The following is an 18,911-nucleotide window of genomic DNA, read 5'->3' on the forward strand; positions in this document are numbered from 1 at the left end:
TGCCCTCCTTACTACCCATCACCAGCCTATCCCATTCCCCTACCCCCTCTCCTCTGAAGCCCTCACTTTGTTTCTCAGAGTCCATAGTCTTTCATGCTTCATTTCCCCTTCTGATTACCCCCCCTTTCTTTATTCCTTTCTTCTCCTACTGATCTTCCTACTTCTTATGTTCCATAGATGAGAGAAATGATACAATAATTGTCTTTCTCTGCTTGAATTATTTCACTTAGCATTATCTCTTCCGGCGCCATCCATATTGCAGCAAATGTTGAGAAATTGTTCTTTTTGATAGCTGAGTAATATTCCATTGTATATATGGACCACAACTTCTTAATCCAGTCATCTGTTGAAGGGCATCTTGGCTCCTTCTATGATTTAGCTATTGTGGACAATGCTGCTATGAACATTGGGGTGCATATGGCCCTTCTCTTCACTACGTCTGTATCTTTGGGGTAGATACTCAGTAGTGCAATGGCTGGATCATAGGGTAGCTCAACTTTGAACTTTCTAAGGAACCTTCACACTGTTTTCCAGAGTGGTTGTACCTACTTGCATTCCCACCAACAATGTAGGAGGGATCCCCTTTCTCCACAACCCCTCCCACAATTCTTGTTTCCTGGCTTGTCAATTTTTGCCATTCTAACTGGCATAAGGTGGGACCTCAATGTGGTTTTGATTTGAATTTCTCTGATGACTAATGATTTTGAACTTTTTTTTTTCATGTGTCTGTTAGCCATTTGTATGTCTTCATTGGAAATGTGTCTGTTCATATCTTCCACCCATTTTTTTATTTGATTATTTGTTTCCCGTGAATTGAATTTGAGAAGTTCTTTATACATCTTGGACACTAATCTTTTATCTGTAGTGTCATTTGCAAAATCAATGCAAAGAATCTGTTGCATTTCTATACAGCAATGATGAAGCAGCAGAACTAGAAATAAATGAAGCTATCACATTTACAACTGGTTCAAAAACCAAAAAATAACTAGGAATAAACCTTTCTCTGCATCAATTGAGAGGATAATATGGTTCTTTTCTCTTTTCCGGTTGATATGATCTATCACACTGATCGATTTGCGATTGCGGAACCACCCTTGCATCCCAGGGATGAATCCCACTTGGTCATGATGGATAATCCTTTTAATGTACTGTTGGATCCTATTAGTTAGGATCTTGTTGAGACTTTTGGCATCCATATTCATCAAGGATATTAGTCTGTAATTCTCCTTTTTGATGGGGTCTTTGCCTGGTTTGGGGATCAAGGTAATACTGACCTCATAGAATGAATTTGGTAGTTTTCCTTTTCTTTCTTTCTTTCTTTCTTTCTTTCTTTCTTTCTTTCTTTCTTTCTTTCTTTCTCTTTTGAAACAGCATCAGGAGAATAGGTATTATTTCTTCTTTTAATGTTTGGTAGAATTCCCTGACGAATACCTCAGGTCTGGGACTCCTATTTTTGGGAGGTTTTTGAACACTGCTTCAATCTCCTCCTTCAGTCTTGGTACTTTATAGGTTTCCAGGAAGGCATCCATTTCTTCCAGGTTGTTTAATTAATTTGCATGAACTTGTTGATAAAAGTTTCTAATGACCCACCCTATTTCATTGGTGTTGGTCGTGATCTCTACCCTTTCATTCATAATTTTATTAGTTTGGGTCCTTTCTCTATTCTTTTGATGAGTCTTGCCAGTGGTCTGTCAATTTTATTAATTCTTTCAAAGAACCAGCTTCTAGTTCTGTTGATCTGCTCTACTGTGCTCCTGGGTTCTAATTCATAGATCTCTGCTCTAATCTTGGTCAACTGACTTCTCATGCATGGATTAGGCCTGTTCTTCTGTTCAGGCTCCAGCCTCTTGAGGTGAGAATATAAAACTGCATTTTAGATTTTTCTATTCATTTGAGTGAGGCTTGGATGGCTGTGTATTTTCCTCTTAGGACTGCCTTTGCAGTGTCCCATAGGTTTTGGACCATTGTGTCTTCATTCTTGTTGGTCTCCAGAAATTATATAAACTGATTTTTCATTTCCTGGTTTATCCAATCTTTGTTGAGCAGGATGGTTCTTAGTTTCCATGTGGTTGAGTTTCTTCCAAACTTTTTCATTGTGATTGAGTTCCAGTTTTAAAGCATTGTGGTCTGAGAATATGCAGGGAATAATTTCAGACTTTTGGTATCAATTGAGACCTGTTTTGTAACCCAGTATATGGTCTATTCTGGAGAAAGTTCCATGTGCATTTGAAAAGAATGAGTATTCTGTTGTTCTGGGGTGTAGTGTTGTATATATATCTATGAGGTCCATCTGATCTAGTATGTCATTCAAAGCTCTTGTTTCTTTGTTGATTTTCTGCTTAGGTGATCTGTCTGTTGCTGATAGTGGAGTGTTGAGGTCCCCTACTAATAATGTATTATTACCTATACATCTCTTTATTCTGGTTAAGAGTTGCCTTGTGTATCTAGCTGCTCCCCTGTTGGGGGCACTGATATTTATAATTGTCATATCCACTGTTGGATACATCCTTTAATTTAAAATAATCTGTCAGTTATAAGAATTGCTACCCCAGCTTTCTTTTGAAGTCCATTGGCATGAAAAATGGTTTTCCATCCCTTCACTTTCAGTCTGGATGTATCTTTAGGTTCAAAATGAGTCTCTTGTAGACAGCAAATGGATGGGTCATGTCTTATTATCCAATCTGCAACCCTGTCCCTATTTATGGGAGCATTTAGGCCATTCACATTGAGAGTGATTATTGAGAGATATGATTTTAATGATGTCATGTTGCCTGTGAAGTCTTTGTTTCTATAGATTGTAAATTTCTGTTCTGTATCACTCTTGGGGCCTTTTTACGTTTATAGAACCCCCCTTAGTATCTCCTGTAGGACTGGTTTCATGGTTATAAATTTGGTCAGTGTCTGCTGATCCTGGAAGGGCCTTATCTCTTCATCAATTCTGAATGACAGCCTTCTGGATAAAGGATCCTTGGCTGCATGTTTTTCTCTGAAAGAGCTTTAAAAATGCCCCCCAACCTTTTCTCTCAATCCAGGTCTGTGTAGACGGTCTGTGTAGACAGCCAAAGGATCCTTGGCTGGATGTTCTTCTCGGATAGAGCTTTGAAAATACTCTTCCAACCCTTCCTAGCCTGCCATGTCTCTGTAGACAGATATGACCTTATTCTAATATTTTGTTCTCTGTACATGAGAATTTTTTTTTGACCTGACCGCTTTCAGTGCTGTATCCTTGGATCTAATATTTGCAAATTGCAGTATGACATGACGTGGTGTAGGTTTGCCATGGTCAACCTTACGAGACGTCCTCTCTGCCTCTTGGACACAAATGTTTGTTTCCTTTGTCAGATTAGGAGGTTTTCAGCTACAGTTTGTTCAATTATCTCTTCTAGACCTCTCTCTTTCTCCACCCTTCGGGAATGGTGATGATTCTGACATTGGAACATTTCACTGAGTCAGTAATCTCCTGTAACCTACATTCTTGAGATTGCATTTTTGAGCCAAGTTTCTATTTTAACTTTATCTTCTACCATCCCATCCTCCAACTCAGTAATTCGTTCTTCTGCCTCATTTACCCTGGCCGTCAGAGCATCTAGTTTTGACTGCATTTCATTCATAGCATTTTTAATTTCTGTCACAGTCACTCTCATTTCCGCCCTTAGGGATTCTATATTCTCATTAATATTTTCATTAATATTTTTTTCAAGCCAACACATCATCTTGACCATTGTTACTCTAAACTCCATTTCTGATAATTTGGTTATATCCATATCCATCAGTTCTGTGGCAGGCCATAGACTCATTATCTTTTCTTTGCTTGCGGGGATTTCTCCTCCTCCTCATTCTTATGAGGAGAGGTTGCAGGGTTGCCCAGAGCCTAAATTATTGACCAGGACCCATGCAGTGTGCACTTGTTTTGTAGGGACCTTAGGGATGTGGGCTTCATGATTTTTCAGCCTGCCATCTGGGGAGGGGCCTGCTGCCCTGATATTCATGCAACCCTGTTTAGGTAGAGTCCCCCTGTACCCTGTGAGGGCGGATGGGGATGGGCACAATGTAAGCTTGTATTTCCGTGCTTTTGTTTTCTTGCAGCTTTCCCTGGTGATTTTCTGTGACTCTTCTGAGAGTCAGAGCTGTAATGGGCATATCCTAGCCTCTGTCTCAGAACAGAGAGATCACAGCCTGCTCTCCACTGAGCTCTCTTGGCCACTTTAACTCTGTTTCTGTATTTACTGCCAAGAACCCTGCAGCATCCCGGGTTGTGTGCCCCACACCCTGTGTCCCAGCCCTCTCTTCCAGGGCAGACTCATCTCTGTCTTTGTGCTTCTAACACTGCCAGCTGACCCCAGTTCCCTTGTGGGCTCCCAAGCTCCCTGTTTCAGTATGGTTCGCTCATGCTGCACAACACCAGTTTTCAGTCTAGTCACTTGCACTCCCGAGCTCCTGGTATCAGTCCTGTTCCAGCAAGTGCTCTGGAGCTCTGGTTTTCAGTCAGGTCGCATGTGCACTCCCGAGCTCTCGGTTTTAGTCTCGTCTGACTGTGAATTTCAGATCTCCAATTTTCAGTCTGGACATGCACCCGCTCCCAAGATTGCCATATCAGGCCAGCTCCAGTGAGCACTCCTGAGCTGCCAGTTTCACTCTAGTTTGAGTGAGCACTCCGGAGCTCCGTTTTTCAGTCTGGTCGTGGGTGTGCTCTGGAGCTCCCAGTTTTAGTCCGGTTCCAGTGAGCGCTCTGGAGCTCAGGTTTTCAGACTGGTCACGTGCATTCTCTGGGTCATGGTCTCAGTCAGCTTTCTCGTGGGTGCCAGTCGGCAAGTCGGGCTGACTCCCTAGTGTGGGTGGCTACAGCTTCCCGGCTCCTGAGCGTAGTGGCTCCCTCCCCCTTCCATTTATCTTTTGGTATCTGTGAACAGATTAACGGCTCCCTGCTTTGTACCTCAATATTCAGCACTGGAGATGTTCGTTTGTAGAGATCTAGATGTATCTTCCTGCATTTCAGGCTGATTCCATTGGTTTTCAGGATGGTCTGGTACATATCCAGCTCAACTCAGGGGACCAGCTGAAACAGGGGTCCCCTACTCCTCTGCCATCTTTTTTCCTTTGCCAAATTTAATAACAAAAACTTTCAAACAATAATTATGCCCCTTTCCTTGATTTGGCATGTGTCATTTTAGGATAGTCCTTTAAGATTCCTTAATAAAATCTTTTCAAAGACAATTATATTTATTTATTGAACTGAGAGATGAAGAACAGGGAATGAAATTGACTGAAGATGTTGGAAAATAGTGCATGATTTGATTAGGTATCATTATATATAGTCTGTATCATAATGCTTTTGAAATGTTACAAAGATATGAATTAGGAGCAAGAGAAGAGCACAGCAGAACAACCAGATTCAGGGAGTGATTTTGTTTTCTTGGGCCCATTTCAACTCATTCACTCTCCCTGGTTCTTCTTCCTGTTCACCATGCTGGAACTCCTGGTGGCCCTGTTTGGAAACACAATGATGATCATCCTCATTCAGTCTCAGCCTCGTCACAGCTCATATTTTCTGCTCATGCAGCTATCACTTATGGATCTCTAGTATATATCTACATTGGTATTCAAACCCTGGGCTTATGTCTGGGGACCACCACAGTTCCTTCATTGGTTGTAACATTCAGCTATTCCTCTAATTACCACCCTAGTGGCAGCTGAGTGCTTACTACTAGCTGTCGTGACTTAGTACTGCTATGTGGCCATCTGAACCCCACTTACATTACCCCATCTTCATGCCTCTGGTAGTCTGCATGCTTCTGGTACTTGCGTCTTTGGTGGGTGCACTGTTCAATGTCTTCATCCATGTCCTCTTTACTCTGACTTTCCCTCACCATGCCTCCAGAGAAACCCAACATGTGTGTGGGGCAGTATATGAGAGGGAGAGAGAAAGAGAGAGGGAGAGTTCCCAGCTCTATTAAAACTTGTCTGTACTGACAATTCCCAATAGAAGAAGAGTCTTTTTCTTCAGTGCTGTACTTTTTCTCCTGCCTCCCATCACAACTCTTCTGGTATCCTATGGAATCATGCTGTGCACTATAGTAGGCATACTATAAATCCTTGTGTTCAAGAAAACTTTCACTACTTGCTCTTTTGTAATGACTCTTGTGCACCAATTCCAAGGGACTTCCATTATCAAATACTTTCTACCAAATTCCTACCACTCCCCCGAGCAGGGGTAAGTGGTCTTTGCCTTATATACCATTCTCACAGCTGTGCTCAACCCATTAATATACACTCTGTGAAACAAGGATATTTCTGGGGCCCTCAGGAGACCTCTCAGAAAATGAAAAATGTGAAGTCTTTAAAATGTGAATCCAAATATATATATATATATATATATATAATTTTAAAAATTCAATTAGCCCATACATAATACATCATCAGTTTTTGGTGTACTGTTCAGTGATTCATTAGTGTGTATAATACCCAGGGTTCATCATATATTGTGCCTTAATGTCCATCACCCAGTTACCCCATCTCCCCACCCACCTCCCTTACCACAACCCGGTTTGTTTCCTGGAGTCAAAAGGCTTTCATTCCTTCCCATTCAGCTTTTCCTCCCTTCCCTTATGATCCTCTGCTCTATTTCTTATATTTCACATATGACTGAAACCATCTAATAATTGTCTTTCTCTGATTGAATTATTTCACTTAGCATAATAGCCTTCATTTCTATCCATGTCCATGTAAATGATAGGTATTCATCATTTCTAATGGTTGAATAATATTCTGTTGTATAAATATTTTCATTAAAATGGAATAAGCATGTATATGATATACCTGTTTACCTATACAAACCAGATATATTCAATGCGGGAAAGAAAAAACAACATATTGTCTCATAACCAAAAATAAAATATAAAAGGGCCATTCCTTTACTTTCAATCACTTATATATTTACAATCAAAGATAACATTGATGGGTTTTTATTTAAAAAATCATTTGTGTTCCTATGTGATAATTATCTTTTCAATTTGTTTAAATCTCAGATCTCCAAAGAGAGGAAACATTAACTCTTTAAATAAGTTACTTCTTGTGATGAGCACTTGGTGTTCTTTGTAAGTGTTGTGCACCTGAAATTAATATTACACTGTATATTAAATAACTAGAATTTAAATAAATACTATGTTCCTAACAAAAACTTTAAAAATCACACACACACACACAAACACACACACATATATACATTTTCTCTATTAAAGATTTACATGCATTCAAAAATTAGCATTGATGTTAATATCAGTGTTGTAATTACATAGCTTTTATTTATTTTTTTATTATACTACCATTTTTTAATATATTATGTTAGTCACCATACAGTACATCCTTGCTTTCTGATGTAAAGTTTCATGATTCATTAATTGTGTATAACACCCAGTGCACCATGCAATACATGCCCTCCTTAATACCCATCACCAGTCTATCCCATTACCCCACCCCCTCCCCTCTGAAGCCCTCAGTTTGTTTCTTGGAGTCCATAGTATCTCATGCTTCATGCCTGCTTGATTACCCCCCTTTCTTTATCCCTTTCTTCTCCTACCGATCTTCTTACTTCTTATATTCCATAGATGAGAGAAACCATATGATAATTGTCCATCTCTGCTTGACTTATTTCACTTAGCATTATCTCCTCCAGTGCCATCGATGTTGCAGCAAATGTTGAGAAATTGTTCTTTTTGATAGCTGAGTAATATTCCATTGTATTTATGGACCACATCTTCTTAATGCAGTAATCTGTTGAAGGGCATCTTGGCTCCTTCTACGATATAGCTATTGTGGACAATGCTGCTATGAACATTGGGGTGCATATTGCCCTTCACTTCACTACGTCTGTATCTTTGAGGTAAATACCCAGTATTGCAATTGCTGGATCATAGGGTAGCTCAATATTTAACTTTTATGGGACCTCCACACTGTTTTCCGGAGTGGCTGTACCAACTTGCATTTGCACCAACAATGTAGGAGGGATCCCCTTTCTCCACATCCTCTCCCACAATTGTTGTTTCCTGCCTTGTCAATTTTTGCCATTCTAACTGGCGTAAGGTGGTATCTCAGTGTGGTTTTGTTTGAATTTCCCTGATGGCTAATGATTTTGAACATTTTTTTTATCTGTCTGTTAGCCATTTGTATGTCTTCATTGGAAAAGTGTCTGTTCATATCTTCTGCCCATTTTATGATTTGTTTATTTGTTTCTCATGTATTGAGGTTGAGAAGTTCTTTGTAGATCTTAGATACCAGTCTTTTATCTGTAGTATCATTTGCAAATATCTTCTCCCATTCTGAGGGCTGCCTCTTGGTTTTATTGACTGTTTCCTTGGTTGTGCAGACCTTTTTATCTTGATGAAGTCCCACAAGTTCATTTTATCTTTTTTTTCCCTTGCCTTTGGAGATGTGTCATGAGAAAGGTTTTTGTGGCTGATGTCGTAGAGGTTGCTGCCTATGCTCTCCTTTAGGATGTTGATGGATTGCTGTCTCACATCAAGGTCTTTCATCCATTTGGAGTTTATCTTTGTTTATGCTGTAAGAGAGTGGTCAAGTTTCATTCTTTTGCATGTAGCTGTCCAATGTTCCCAGCACCATTTATTGAAGAGATGGTCTTTTTTCCACTGGATGTTTTCTCCTGCTTTATCAAAGATTAGCTGCCCAAAGAGCCAAGTGTCCATTTCTGGGTTCTCTATTCTGTTCCATTTGTCTACGTGTCTCCTTTTGTGCCAGTACCATGCTGTCTTTGTGATCACAGCTTTGTAGTACAACTTGAAATTTGGCATTGTGATGCCCCCAGCTTTCTTTTACCTTTTCAACAATTCCTTGGTGATTCAGGGCCTTTTCTGGTTCCACACAAATTAAGGGCTGTTTGTTCCAGTTCTTTAGAAAATGTCATTGATATTTTCATCAGGATAGCATTGAAAGTGTAGATTGCTCTGGGTAGCATGGACATTTTAACTATGTTAATTCTTCCGATCCATGAGCATGGAATATTTTTCCATCTTTTCATGTCTTCTTCAGTGTCTTTCAAGAGTGATTTGTAGTTTTTAGAATATAGATCCTTTACATCTCTGGTTAAGTTAATTCCTATGTAATGTATGATTTTTGGTGCTATTGTAAATGGGATGGATTCCCTCCTTTCTCTTTCTTCACTCTCATTGTTCGTGTATAGAAATGCAACTGATTTTTGAGCATTGATTTTGTATCCCGCCACACTACTGACTTGCTCTATAACTTCTAGTAGTTTGGGGGTGGATTCTTTTGGGTTTTCCATATAGAGTATCATATCATCTGCGAAGAGAGACAGTTTGACTTCTTCTTTGCTGATTTGGATACCTTTTATCCTTTCTTGTTTTCTGATTGCTGTTGCAAGGACTTCTAGTACTATGTTGAATAGTAATGGTGAGAGTGGGCATCCTTGTTGTGTTCCTGATCTTAAGGGAAAGGCTTCCATTTTTTCCCCATTGAGAATGATTTTTGCTGTAGGCTTTTCATAGATGGTTTTATTGAGTTTGAGGAATGTGCCCTTATTCCCTAAACTCTGAACAGTTTTAATCAGGAAAGGATGCTGTATTTTGTCAAATGCTTTTTCTGCATCTATTGAGAGGATCATATGATTCTTGCCTTTTTTCTTGTTGATATAATCTTTCACACTGAAAGATTTGCGAATATTGTACCACCTTTGCATCCCAGGGATGAATCCCACTTGGTCATGTAAGTACATAGCTTTTAAATTATACAATTATTTTCTAAGAGAGTTGCTTTAATTGTTGCCTTAATTTCCTAAAATAGAAGAATAAGTAAATAAATAAAAATAAAAATAAACATTATCCCAAAATAGAATTAAAGAAGCAATTTTTTGCTTTTATGTTTTTTGTTTTTGTCATTGTTGTTTTATAAAAAATTTTTAGTATGTTATGTTAGTCACCATACAGTACATACCAAGTTTTTGATGTAAAGTTCCATGATTCATTACTGCACTGGGTGTTATATGAAAGTAAATAAGCAATTTTTTGATACAATTAAGATTTGAATATAATTTATTAAGTGAAGTTTTAGATGTTATTATTCACACACTGAAATATTTGCCTCATCTACTTTGATATTCACCTTGTGCCTCACTGTTTGACACTTTTTACCTTTAAATATAAATTTAAAAATGTATTTATTGATCATAGACTCTTCATTATACTCATTTCTTTTACTTCATTATAAAGATTCTATGTTCTTTTGCTTACTATATTTTTCAGAAATTATTCCATATATTATGGATTATCCCTGTCCCTCAATTTGATCATAAGATTTTTTTCTTTATATTTTGTTTTTACTATGGGACGTACAATGAGTTTATTTATAATCACACTTCATTCCTATATGTCAATACCATATTAACATATTCCATGCAAAACATTATTTGACATTACTCAGTAAAGATAACCAATAAAGGTATGCCTGGGTGGCTCAGTCTGCTAAGCCACCTGCCTTTGGCTTGGGTCATGATCCCAGCATCCTGGGATTGAGTCCTATGTTGGGCTCATTGCTCGGTGGGGAACCTGCTTTTCCTCTGTCTGCCACCCCCACTGCGTGTGTTCTCTCTCCCAGTCTCTCACAAATAAGTGAATAAAATGTTAAAAACAAAGATAACTAATAAAGAGAAAATGCATCCATTGAATTCAATTTATTTGCTTAATGTTTGATCTCAAACACTTATCATTTATTAGTCTGTGCAGGTGACAAAACAGTGATTGTTTACTCCAAACACTAAAGGAAAACTAGAAATGGAGATTGAATATTTAAGAATTCATTTCATATAATTTCCTTCTTTAATTGTAATATTTTTGGTGTTCACTCTATGATTATTTCCTAAAAATATACTTTCTTCATTTTCAAAAAATATCTGTTTTATTAATGTCTAATTGACAAGTAATAATTATACACACTTAAGGAGTACAGAATACGATTTTATATCTATCTATCTATATCTATATCTATATCTATATCTATATCTAGACAGTGCAATTTTTACCACATCCAAGGTTATAAAGAAATATATACCTCCCATGGTTTCTAATTAGGTTGCAAATTTTTGAACACTTAGAACACTCTGTAGCATTCGAACACAGTTGTCAAATATTAACACACCTGAAAGAAATAATGGACAGCAATAGAATTGTAGTGGCCACTTTACACCTCACATTTAACAATGAGTGGCAAATCAGAAGAAAATAAGGATACGCTGGTTTTGAATCTAACTTTAGAGAAAATAGACATAAAAGATATTGAGAGAAAATTCAATCAAGAGCAGCAAAATACACATTATTCTCGAGTGTACACAGAACATTATTTAAGATAGAAGTATCACAGGACACAGAAAAGTCCTAGAAAATTTAACAACATTGAAATCATACCAAGTGTATTCTTTTCTGATCAGAATGTCAGGAAATTAAAAATCAATAAAAAGAGGAAAAATGAACAACACACTCCTGAACAACTAATAGTTCAATGAGAAAATCAAACAGAAGTCAAAACTGAATATTTTCTAAAGCAAATAAAAGTGCAGGGAAGAAAAATCTGAAGTTCATTAATGTGGCAAAAACAGTTCTTAGTGAAATTTATAGTGACAAATGCCTCTATTAAAAAGAAGAAATCTTCACACATGTGATCTAACTTTATATCTCAAGGAAGTAGAAAAAGAACAGACACCCCAGAGTTAGTATAAGTAAGGAAATAATTAAGATCAGAGTGGCAATAAATGAGGATGATTTAAGATCGTGAAGTACTAGGGGGACCCTAAGCTTGCTTTGTACCTTGACACACCTGGATAAATATCAAATCATTCTGAACATGCAGGAAATTGATGTAAGGACCAAAGAACCAAGAGCACATCTAGTGGAGAAAAACAGCCACATTGTGGAAGGTAGAAGCTGTGGAGAGTCGATTTGGGGAACAAAAAAAATTCAGGTTCTGCTAAGGGGAGGGGTATCTGATGAAGGAGAGAGGGGAGAGAGAGGGAGAGTGCAGCAAGCAGGGGATTGCATGTGTGCGCACACCACACACACACACACACACACACACATGCACACATTTTCCCCAAAATCATTGACTGGGAAAACTAGAAGGGCTAAATATCACAAGTTTTTATAAGCAGCACAACTCATTTTCTGAGGTTTTGGAAGTCTAGACTATCACCAGGGTTGTGTCTTCGGGACTCAGGTGTGCTCCTCCTGTGTGGAAGGAGGTTGTATGATCAGGAGCAGGCAGCATGGTCTGAGGATCCCCATGGTTACACAGGAAGAAAGAGTTACTCTTCTTGGAATGTGTTTGGCAGTGGTGACACTGCCTCTCTGGGGACAAAATAGCTGGTAGGCAAAACCAGGCTGCCCTGTTCACTAGCATAGGAACAGAAGCACCTGCCAAGGGCAGCAAACTTCAGTGTCAGCTTTTTGCTGCACTTTACCTTTAACTTCAAATAGCTGTGTGGCCTGGTGACTGCCTTTCTGATACAAACCAGTGCCAGTCACATTGTGGTGAGGCCCTCCCCTAGTGCCAGTCACATTGTGGTGAGATCAGCATGGGTCACTGGTGTCCCAGTTCCCTAAAACTGGGAGTTCTGAAACCCAGACATGTGCCTGAAATAAAACACAAGAGTACGGTGCCACCTGGCTGGCAGACATTTCAGACACAGGTTAGGCAAGAATCTAATGGAAGTCAGGGACACAAGATGGGCATTTTCCCTCTTCTGTATGTACTTCCTGAAGAGTAGTGGACATGGACTCCCCACTCTGGATTGAGAGATAAAGGTGATGCCATTTTGACCCCATCAATCAGCATTGAAAAATTCAGTGAGCAACAAAGTGCCACCCTCACCCCCATGGTTATAGCAGCCGCTTAGGCCAATCTCTGCTCACCTGTGTCCTGCAGGTGCATCTCCCTAGGGCAGGTCCATATGAGAATCATCACAGCAGTCCCCTATTGCAGAAACCATGCACCAAATTTATTGATCATAGAGTGCTGTAAAGCTTCAGCTCTAAGGGAAATAGGATCTAGCTTCTATTAACAAGCAGACAAAGACACACCTGGTTAAAACTTTCCACACAGGGGATATGGTGAAGACATCCCCAGTGCAGGCAATGAGAAACTCTGCAGGGGACTAAGTTGAATAAAGGAACACACAAAACACTGCAGCAGAGCACACACTTTGAAACACTTCTATTTTAGTATAGGACACCTTTTTAATATAGCCATTAATCCCAGGAGCAGAAATGTAACATCCTTTCCTAAAACTAACACACACACACAAACACACACACACACACACACACACACACACACACACACAATGACCTACATAAAATGAAAAGATGGAGGAATTCACTCCAAAAGAAAACAGGAAGCAGCCATGGCCAGGAATTTAATGAGAACAGATATAATTAAGTGCCTGAACCAGAATTTATGACAATAATCATAAGATTACTACCTGGGCTTGCAAAAAGCCTGCAAGACTCTAGAGAATCCCTTACTCAAGAGACAAAAAAAAAACAAAAAACAAAAAACAAAAATCAAACAAACAAAAAAACCCATGCAAACACAAAAGTAAAAACTGGTCATGAAAAAAAAAAAAAAAAAAAAGAAAGAAGAAGGAAAGAAAGAAAGGAAGAGAAAGAAAGAAAGAAAGAAAACTATAACTGATACGCAAAACTGACAGAATGCAATGATAATGAGGAATAATGAAGCAGAGGATTGAATCAGTGATACAGAAGATATAATTATGGAAAATAATGAAGCTGAAAAGACGAATGAAAAGTATTAGATCATGAATATAGACTTAGAGAACTGAAAGACTCCTTAAAGCATGATAACATTCATATTATAGGAGTCCCAGAAGGATAAGAGAGACAAAAAGGGACAGAAAGCTTATTTGAGCAACTTATAGCTGAGAACTTCTCTAATCTGGGGAAGGAAACAGATATTGCAATCCAGGAGGCAAAGATGACTCTCACCAAAATCAATACAAGCCAACACCAAGACAAATCATAAAATTTGAAAAAAAAATGGAGAAATAAGTAAAGAATCCTGAAAGAAACAAGTGACAAGAAATCCCTAACCTACAAGGGAAGAAAAATAAGGTTAGCAGCAGATGTCTTCACAGAAAATTGACAGGCATGTCAAGGTAGTCCCATGATATATTGAACACTAAATGGGAAAAATATGTAGCCTCCCCCCAAAAGAGAGAGAGAGAGAAAAGAAAACAGAAATTTAGTCATCAAGGCTGTCATTCACAATAGAAGTAGAGATAAAGAGTTTCTAAGACAAACAAAAGCTAAATAAAATAATTTTTGACAATTAACACAGCACTGCATGAAATATTAATGGGAGCTCTTCAAGTGAGAAAGGACCAAAAGCAAGAAATACTAGAAAGGAACAGAACACATCACCAGAAACATTAACTTTACAGATAACACAGTGGCAGGTAAATTCATATCAATAAATAATCACTCTGACTGTAAATGCACTAAATGCTCTAAAGACATAAGGCATGAGACTGGATTAAAACAAAAAACAAACAAACAAACAAAAACCCAAAACAAAACCCATATATATGCTGCCTATAAAAGACTCATTTTAAACCCAAAGGTACCTGTAGATTGGAAGCTAGGGGATGGAGAACCAGTTATCATGCTAATGGACATCAAAAGTAAGCCTGAGAAGCCATACTTCTATCAGACAAACTATATTTTATACCAAAGGCTGCAACAAGAGAGGGGGATGGGTCTTTATATATTAATAAGTGGTCTATATAATAATTATATCAGTATATTAGTATATATAATAATAAGGGGCCTATTCATCAAGAAGATCTGGCAATTGTAAATGACTATGTCCTCACCATGGGAGCACCCAAACATATAAATCAAATAATAACAGATACGAAGAAACTCTGGTAATAATACAATAATAGCAGGGGATTTTAACACTCACTGACATCAATGGACAGATCATCAAACAGAAAATCAACAAGGAAACAAAGACTTTGAATGATACACTACACCTGATGGAATTAAGAGCTATATCCAGAACATTAAAAAAAAAATGACCATGATCCAAAAGAATGTTTTATTATGATCCAGGGGTGCTTCAATATTTGAAAATCAATGAACATGATACAACACATTACTAAAAGAAGGATAAGAACCATATTATCTTATTAAGAGATGCAGAAAAAGTATTTGAAAAAATACAGCATCCATTCTTGACAAAAAAAAAAATAAAACCAACAAATTTGGAATAGAGGGACCATACCTCAAAATCATAAAGGCCATATATGAAAGACCAACAGCTGATATTATCCCAATAGGGAAAAACTGAGAACTTTTCCTCTATGGTCAGAAACAAGAAAGGAGTGTCCACTATCACCATTAGTATTTAATGTATTCCTGGAAGTATAAGCATCAGTAATAAGAAAACAAAATGAAAGAAAATGCATCCAATGTAAGAAGTGAAATTTCACTACTTGCAGATGACATGATACCCTGTGTAGACAATCTGAAAGACTCCACCAATAATTGCTAGAACTAATACATGAATTAACCCAGGTTGCAAGATATAAAATCAATGTACAGAAATCTGTTGCACTTCTATATACCAATAATGAAGCAGCGAAAAAAGAAATCAAAGGATTGATTCCATTTGCAATTGCATCCAAAACAATAACATACCTAAGAATAAACCTAACTAAAGAGGTGAAATATCTGTACTCAAAATAACTATAGAACATTTACAAAGGAAATTGAAGAGGACACAAAGAAATGAAAAAAACATTCCATGCACATGGATGAGAAGAACAAACATGTTTAAAATGGTGACTAACATAAAATAATAAAACAAAATATTTTAAAAAATGTCTATACTACCCAAAGGAACCTAAGCATTTAATGCAATCCCTATAAAAATACCACCAGCAATTTCCCACAGAGCTAGAATGAACAATTCTGTAATTTTTACGGACCCAAAAAGACCCCAAAGAGCCAAAGCAAGGTTGAAAAAGAGAAGCAAAGCTGGAGGCATTGCAATTACAGATCAAGCTATATTAGAAAGATAGAGTCAAGATAGTATGGTACTGGCACAGAAACAGACACATAGATCAATGGAACTGAATAGAAAACTCAGAAATGGACCTTCAACTACATGGTTAACTAATCTTCAACAAAGCCGGGAAAACTTAACCAATGGAAAGAAGACAGTCTATTCAACATATGGTGCCAGGAAACCAGGACAGCAACATGCAAAAAAACAAAACTGGACCACTTTCTTACACCATCCACAAATATAAATTCAAAATGGATGAAAGACCTAAATGTAAGACAAGAAACCAGCAAGATCTTGGGGGACAACACAAGCAGTAACCTCTTTTCAAGGGCTAAAGCAACTTCTTACTAGATAGTTTTCCTCCAGCAAGGGAAACAAAAGCAAAAATAAACTGTTGGGGCTTCATCAAAATAAAAAACTTTGGCACAGTGATGGACATAATCAACAAAACTAAAAGGCAGCCTACAGAATTGGAGAAGTTATTTGCAAGTGGAATACCTGATAAAGGGTTAACATCCAAAATCTACCAAAGTCTAATAGAATTTAACAAAGTCAACAACCCCCAGGAAATAAAAAATATAGTCAAGAAAGACACAGAGGCAGAAGACATGATTAGACATTTTTCCAAAGAGTCTAATCCAACAGTCTGTCACATCTGACAGACAAATGAAAAGATGCTCACCATCACTCATCATCATAGAAATACAAATCTAAACTACATGAGTTATCACCTCACAACTATCAGAAGGGCTTAAATGAACAATACAGGAAACAACACATATTGGCGAGGATGTGGAGAAGGGAAAAATCTTATACTGTTGGTGGGCATGCAAGCTGTTGCAGAAACACAGGAAAACAGTGTGACGGTTCTGCAAAAGTTAAAAATGGAACTACCCTATAGCCCAACAATTGTACTACTCAGTATTTACCAAAAGTATACAAAAATACTGATTCAAAGAACCCCATGTTTATAAAAGTATTATCAACAATATTCAAATTATGGAATCAGCTCAAATGTCCATCAACTGATGAATGGATAAAGAAGAGGTGGAATACTACTCAGCCATAAAAAGAGTGAAATCTTGCCATTTGGATGGACATGGATAGAACTAGAGAGTATTATGCAAAGGAAAGTATGTCAGTCAGAGAAAGAGAATAAAACAAAATAGAAAGGAATGAAAAAGAAAACAAAACAGAGGAAAACCAGGAACCAAACTCCCAACTAAACAGAACAACTGAAAGTAACTGGATGGAAGGTTGGGGGGAGATGGGTTAAATAGGTGATGCAGATTGAGGAGTGAAATTGTTGTGATGAGCACTGGATGTTCAATGTGTGTTTTGAAACACTAAATACTACACCTGACAGTAGTATTTCACTATATGTTATCTCACTTGAATTTAAATAAAATCTTGATAAAAATAAACAATTTTAAAAATACAGTAAAATTATTATACACAAAAAAATGTGAAATACACAGTGGTGTCTGGTTTTCAAGTAAAATATTACAGTTACAGATATAATACATATAAAACTTTTCCTAGGAAATATCCCACAATCAGTTTTTGTACAAGCTTGAAATCTGGGGCAAATCAATGTAATGTTAGTCGTGACTTAAGGAAGCATACTGACTCAAACACTTTCTCAGGGCTTCCTTCACGTCACTGTTTCTCAGACTGTATATAACAGGGTTCAACAATGGGGTGAAGATAGTATAGAAAACCGACACTATTTTATCATAATTAGCTGACCTATAGGATTTGGGTCTCATGTAGATAGAAATAGCAGCTCCATAAAGGAGTCCCACCACACAGAGATGTGAGGAGCAGGTGGCAAAAGCCTTCTTGCGGGCTTCTCTAGAATGCATCTGGAGAACTGCTGCAAGGATGAGACTATAGGAAATCAGGATGAGAGAAAATGGGACCAGGAGCATTAGTACACAGCAAATGTACATCACATACTCAAAAACAACTGTGTCAGCACAAGCCAAACGCAGCAGAGTAGGAGCTTCACAGAAGAAATGGTCTATCTCATGTGCATCGCAGAATGGAAAATTCAGGGTAGCAGCTGCCTGCATGAGCCCATCAGCTGCTCCCAGGAACCAAGTCCCCGTAGTCATTCTCAGGCATAATTGCCAGCTCATGAGAACAGGGTATCTCAGTGGGTGGCACACAGCCACATAGCGGTCATAGGACATGGCTGCTAAGAGGAAGCACTCACCCCCTCCCAGAGTGAGGAAGATAAAGATCTGCAACCCACAGCCAGCAAGGGAGATAGTCTTCTTGCCAGTCAAGTAGTCAGCTGCCATTTTGGGTACAACGGTGGAAACCAGCATCATGTCCATGAGGGAGAGTTGGCTCAGTAGGAAGTACATGGGTGTGTGGAGCCGGGCATCCTGGTGAATCAGGAAAATCATGAGGGCATTGCCTACTAGAGATGTGAAGGCAATTGTCAGAACCATCACAAAGAGAAATAGGTGGGCTCCTGTGTGATTAAAGAGTCCTAGGAGAATGAAATCTGAGGTGGTGTTCCAGATGTTCATGATTTCAAACAGGAGTGACACTGCAAATGAAGAAACAGATGACAGAGCTTTCACCATTTACAATGCTCTATTTCAATTACACTTCTCATGAAAATAATCTGTGTGAAGCTGTTGAAATATATTCCCAATCTTTCATCTGTGATTTGCAAAGACTTTTTAACTTGCTCATAAAATTAATTTCACCTTTTTTCTTTTGATATTCATTATAAGCACTAGTCATTTTTAGTTTGCTTAATTATTATAATGAATAAAATTTCTTGATGA

At 38.0% G+C, this 18,911-nt stretch overlaps 1 protein-coding gene across 1 annotated transcript; it reads right to left on the reverse strand.

Moving 5' to 3' along the window:
- Positions 1-17,708: 17,708 nt before the first annotated feature.
- On the reverse strand, positions 17,709-18,704 carry LOC113261431 (olfactory receptor 2T8-like). Its single transcript, XM_026507554.3, has one exon. It carries the CDS (start codon positions 18,702-18,704, stop codon positions 17,709-17,711), a length of 996 nt encoding a protein of 331 aa, XP_026363339.1.
- Between the last annotated feature and the right edge of the window lie 207 nt (positions 18,705-18,911).

The sequence above is a fragment of the Ursus arctos genome, unplaced genomic scaffold, assembly GCF_023065955.2.
Source record: "Ursus arctos isolate Adak ecotype North America unplaced genomic scaffold, UrsArc2.0 scaffold_5, whole genome shotgun sequence".
Taxonomy (NCBI): domain Eukaryota; kingdom Metazoa; phylum Chordata; class Mammalia; order Carnivora; family Ursidae; genus Ursus; species Ursus arctos.